At 49.0% G+C, this 5524-nt stretch overlaps 2 protein-coding genes across 2 annotated transcripts in view; both read left to right on the plus strand.

The window, feature by feature from the left end:
* Positions 1-3290, plus strand: part of PVR (poliovirus receptor) — a 15193-nt gene extending 11903 nt beyond the window's left edge. The window contains exons 7-8 of the mRNA XM_012811149.1: positions 1289-1361; positions 3263-3290. Of these exons, the coding sequence (XP_012666603.1) occupies positions 1289-1361; positions 3263-3290 (101 nt within the window). The remainder of the gene's footprint in view (positions 1-1288; positions 1362-3262) is intronic.
* A 1259-nt stretch (positions 3291-4549) lies between these two features.
* Positions 4550-5524, plus strand: part of CEACAM19 (carcinoembryonic antigen related cell adhesion molecule 19) — a 27065-nt gene continuing 26090 nt past the window's right edge. Inside the window, 1 exon segment of the mRNA XM_023518956.1 lies at positions 4550-4717. Coding sequence (XP_023374724.1) covers positions 4550-4717 — 168 coding nt within the window.

The following is a 5524-nucleotide window of genomic DNA, read 5'->3' on the forward strand; positions in this document are numbered from 1 at the left end:
AAAACCAAGCAGGGGCTCAGTACCTATAGTTCAGGGGCTAGGGCGCCTGTGAGTTGGAGGTTGCTGTGAGCTGTGATGCCACAGCACTCTACCCAGGTTGACAGCTTTGAGACTTTGTCTCAAAAAAGAAAAACCCAGGCAGGGGTAATTATGGGACACCTCTTTCCCAGGAGCACAGAAAAGTCTTTCTAAGTGTATTAGGCCAAATTCTATCAACTGAAATTTACAGAAGCATTATGCAAAGTAGTCTTTTTTTTTTTTTGGCAGCTTTTGACCAGGGCTGGGTTTGAACCCACCACCTCTGGTGTATGGGGCTGGCGCCCTACTCCTTTGAGCCACAGGCGCTGCCCTATGCAAAGTAGTCTAAGCCAAAAGGAAAAGAAAACTAGTGAAAAATATAGGTGCTCCAACTACTGTGTTTCCCCCAAAATAAGACCTACCCAAAAAATAAGCCCTAGCAGGATTTCTATGCATTTGTTAAATATAAGCCCTACCCCGATAAGACCTAGTGATGGGCATGGCTGTGCAGCATATCTGCATAGCCACACCCTGCATTTCCATACGGTGAGTAAGACATCCCCTGAAAATAAGCCCTAGTGTGTCTTCTTGAGAAAAAATAAATATAAGACAGTGCCTTATTTTCGGGGAAACACAGTACATAACCCAGGGACTTTTTCTTTTAACATCTCGTCTCTGCTTTTCTTTATTCTAGCTTTATTCCCAAGCAGGCTCTGTCTTTGGAGAAGCAAGATGGCCCTCAGAAGCTACAAAGTCACATCCTACCACTTTAGAAATCCCAAGTGAAAGAATGCATCACTTTTTTTTTTTGAGACAGAATCTATGTCACCCTTGGTAGAGTGCCGTAGCATCACAGCTCACAGCAACCACAAACTCTTGGGCTTAAGTGATTCTCTTGCCTCAGCCTCCCAAGTAGCTGGGACTACAAGCTCCCACCACAATGCCTGGCTAGAACACACCACTCTCAATAGCTATAGCCAAAGTCCCAGAACTGGCTGTCATTGGCCCAACTTGGGCCACAGCCCAATTATGAACCAATCACAGCAGCCAAGGATAATGAAATGTTCTGATTGTTCTGAGTCAAAGTTTTATCCTAGGAACTAGAGAGCAGGGTCGAGTCCACCTGAATAATATAGAGGTTCGTGGTGGAGTGGTAGCTACCTAAAGGAAATTCAAGGTGCTGTTCCAAGAGTGAAGGGTAATGTTTGCCAGGAAATGAAAATTCTAGAAGTTTCCTTACCTAGATACCTGTTTCCATCTTCTCTTCCAGACCAGTCAGACTCAGGCAACTTACATGTGATCCTCATCGTGACTGTGGTATTTATGGCGTTACTGGCCATACCGTGCGCGATTATTTATTTCAGTCGCTCCAAATCTACCTGTGAGTTCCTTCCTCTTTGAAACCCCTACCTATCTGCCAGGAGTGAGCCTCACCAGAGGTCCCTTAATTGAGCCAACCCTTCGGCTAAGCCTCTCAGTGAATCCTCACCCCGACGCCTCATTGAGGCTTCCCCTATTTAACAGATGAAGACACAAAACCAGGGAGTCTTGTTCATTTTGATTCATTTCACAAATATTTAGGAAGTTGGGAGAAGAGCACATTGGGCCTCAAGAGCCCTATGGACTTGGGCTTTTAATTGGGTGACATGGGAGCCCCTACCACATGGACCGGGAGGAATAGTACTTAACCCCACCTCCTTGCTCAGGAGTGACTCCTGGAGGCAGGGGTGTGTGACAGGAACTGGCTCCTGATCCCCTTCTGCTCTAATAAGGGCCCGATGCTTTCACACCCCAGATTTTTGCTCAGACCATTCCCTGCCTGGAGCAGCCTCCCATGGTTCTTCTGGCAAAGTGATTCAGCAAACTCTGTAATCAGCAGAGCTGCCTTTTGCTGAGCACTTTCTACCTGCCAGGCACTTTCTGTGCACAGCCTCCCTCAATGCTAACAAGCCCCCAAGAAATGTCCTTTTGTGAGCCACGTTTTGCAGATGAGGAAGTGTCTGCTCTGAGCAATGGGGTTATCTGCCTGTCACACAACTAGAAAGTGGTTGATGGGGAGTAGAAGGCAGGTATTTGGCTACAAAGTTTTTTTCTGAACCACTAAAGAAAACTGCCCCCTCACATCCCAGCTGGATGCCTCCTCCTCCAGGAAGCCCTCCCTGACCTCCGAAAATGGGCCAAACACCCACTCTGGGCTCTCTCATCCCAGCCTTGCCCACTCTGGGGTCTTATCTGTCTCCCCCAGTGTACTGGGGCTAGAGCTGTCATGGTCACAGCTGTGTCCCCAGCACCACCTAGCAACAGGTCAGGCACAAAGAAGGCACTCGAGGAAATTGTTTGCTGAGTCAATGTGTCAACTCCAAAGCAAGACTCTTGTCTCTGCTTTTCTTTATTCTAGCTTTATTCTCAGGCAGGCTCTGTCCTTGGAGAAGCAAGATGGCCCTCAGAAGCTACAGACTCACATCCTACCATTTTAGCAATCCCAACGCAAAGAACACCCCACTTTCAATAGCTGTACCCAACCCCCCAGGCTGGCTGTCGTTGCCCAGCATAGGCCACCTATGAACCAATTACAGCAGCCAGGGAGAATGAGATGTTCTGAGCCCTCACTCTACCGCCCCATTAATTAGGTCATCTTGGGCAAATGGCTTAATCTCTGTGACTCAGTTTCCTCATCTGTATGGGGGGTGACTGTACCTGATAATATGAGTAAAGCACTTAGTGCAGCATTTGTCGCCTTGTAAGCCACGTGCTGGGTATATACCAGCTACTGTCATTGCTGTCAGGACCATGATCATTATTATGAGCATGAGCTCCTTGAGAACAGGGATTTTTGTCTGTTTTGTTCACAAAAGTAGACATTTACCACTTGCCGAACACACCTTCGATTTGCTGAATAGACCCCTCTTCAATAGTTGTGGAAACTGAGGCGCTGGTTAAGTCACTTGGTCACACAGCTCTTCAAGGACAGAGATGAGATTTGAACCCACCCAGAGCCCATGCTCAATAAATACTTACTTGGATTTAATTCATCCAGATGAATAACTGGATGACCGGATCCTTAAAGAGCATGCACACAACCCCTGTCTGACAAATGTACAAACCACCGAGGGAAGCGGTGCCCCCATGTAATAGCAGAGGCAGGACTTAGAATTTTAGGGGTCCTAACACCCACACATGTCCTCTTCCCAAGCTTCCCAGCATTGCCATTCCTACCTGACAAATTCTCTTCCTGTTTCCCCAGGTTGGAAGCGTGGCAGCCCCTCGGCTAACGGGGTAAGTGGTGCTGAGGAGGATGTGGGGTGTGCACACGCCACAGACCGTCCTGGCATCAGGAGCTGGGGTCTTGTCTTCCATTTCCCAACCCCTCCGGCTGGGCAGCATCCCCTGGGGAGCTTGCAAACACGGCCTGCTGAGAGCCTGGGCTGGTGGGCTTGTGCTGGGGGCTGGGGGTGTGCATATTAGTGTGTCTCCCTGCAAATCCCACTCCCTGATGCCCTTGGCCACACCTTGAGAAGCCCTGCCCTGGTTTCCAGGGAGGGGCAGACTGGGCTGCAGCACTCTGCATGTTGGGCTTCAGTGGGAAAGTTTTGGCTGATTTTGTTGAAAAGGACCCCAAGACTAACATGTGAATACCCTCTGTAGACTGCCTCCTACTCAGCTGTGAACACTGAAGCCGGCTTTCCCCAGGATACACAGAGAGAGTACACGATGACAACATCAGAACCAAAGGCAGATAAAGGCTCCAGCTGACAAAGACACCTGTCTCCCTGGCTGGATCCCAACCCAATGGATGAACATCCCCCCACCAAAGAGACTGGCCACCCTCCACCATGCCAGGCATCACAACAAGGTGGGCAGGTGCAAGCTGAGGGGTCTCCAAGGCCACCCTCAGCTTCCATCATTCACAAGAAGGATTCCTAGAACTCGGTTTATTACAATGAAGGAATAGAGATTAAGATCAGCAAAGAGACAAGACACATAGGCCAAGGCCCAAGAGAGACCAGGCACCAGCTTCCAGTTGTCCCTTCCCAGTGGAGTCACATGGAAATTGTGACTTAATTCATCCAGCAATGATGTATAACAACACGCAAGAAGTGTTCCCAGTCAGAACCTCTCACCCAAGAGCTTAGTGTCCAAAGTTTTTATTGGGCATCTGCTACATGACTGACCTTCCACACAGCTGATACACCATGTGGCCCAAGGTCCCCACCAAAAATTATATCATTAGCATAGACCACCCAGAGTGGCCCAAATCCCCCAGGTAAACTAACAGACAGGATGTGCTAAAGGATTTGAGATGACCTCCTAGGAGCTGAGAGCAAAGGGCCATATCTGTCTTCGGACAAGGTTAAGCCTTACTGCAATAGTGGGTCACACAGAATGGTGTGGGTGCCGGAAAATTTTTGGTAAGAATTTGGCCCGTGGCCTTGAGCTTCCAAATCTCTGTAATAGTCAGATCACTGTGCAGCCACTGACCCTGGTCACCAGAAGAGAACCAGAGGCTGGAACTCAGGCCCCAAGCAGCTGCATGGGGCGGTCCAAAGGACAGGAAGAACTGGTGGATGTGAACTTTGGAGGAGGTTATCAGCTCCAGCCACCCTGTGCCACCGATATCAGCAACAGACAAGCTGGGGTTGACAGGAAGCAACCCACAAAGGCAGGCAAGATGCTGTTTCCAAAGCAAAGGGAAGAGAAGGTGGGGCAGCCATCACTACAGCTCCCCTGGGACAAAGACCCCAAGGCCCAGGAGGCAGAACTGCTCTTGTGCAACTGGCCAGTTTACTTTTTAAAAGTCTAAGCTCGGGCGGCGCCTGTGGCTCAAAGGAGTAGGGCGCTGGCCCCCATATGCCGGAGGTAGCAAGTTCAAACACAGCCCCAGCCAAAAAAAAAAACTGTAAAAGTCTAACCCCTCAGGGGTAGGCAGAGAAAATTCTCTGTTTGGGAAAATATCTTTCGGGAGATATGACCTTGAGCCAGGAGGCTAAACTGGAGTTAGGTTTGCGCTGCTCTGTGACAGAAGATGGCAGAGAAGACGACTTGCTCTGGACAGAGACGGAAGAATAGGGAACAGAGACAAATGGGAAAGAGATAAGCACCAGCAGGGTGGCAGGCATGGGTGACTTAAGGGCTGATGAGACCAGAGAGGCCCCATAGAGTTGGTGGGGGCAAAGAGAGATTGTTTGCTTTGCTGAACATAAACCTGTTGTCTGTCTCGTGCCCCAGCCTATTTATTATATCACTAAAGCCTATTTATTACACCATTAAAGCCTATTTATTTTACCTTGTGTGGCTATGTGCAATGGGGTTGTGGGGATTAGGGAAAGGCCACATTTCATGTGAACTGTCACCATGTGAGATGGAACTAGAGGTGTGAAGACAAGACCCCCAAACCAGAAGGTGACGAGGGCATGAGTCGCTGCTATTCTCCACACCATGGTGAGCGCTCCTTTCTCTCTTTCGCTTTCTCTTTTTGTCCTGCAGTTTTTTTTTTCTTTTTTGGGGG

Source organism: Otolemur garnettii, unplaced genomic scaffold, assembly GCF_000181295.1.
Source record: "Otolemur garnettii isolate 467f Iridium unplaced genomic scaffold, OtoGar3 scaffold00152, whole genome shotgun sequence".
In the NCBI taxonomy this organism is placed as follows: Eukaryota; Metazoa; Chordata; class Mammalia; order Primates; family Galagidae; genus Otolemur; species Otolemur garnettii.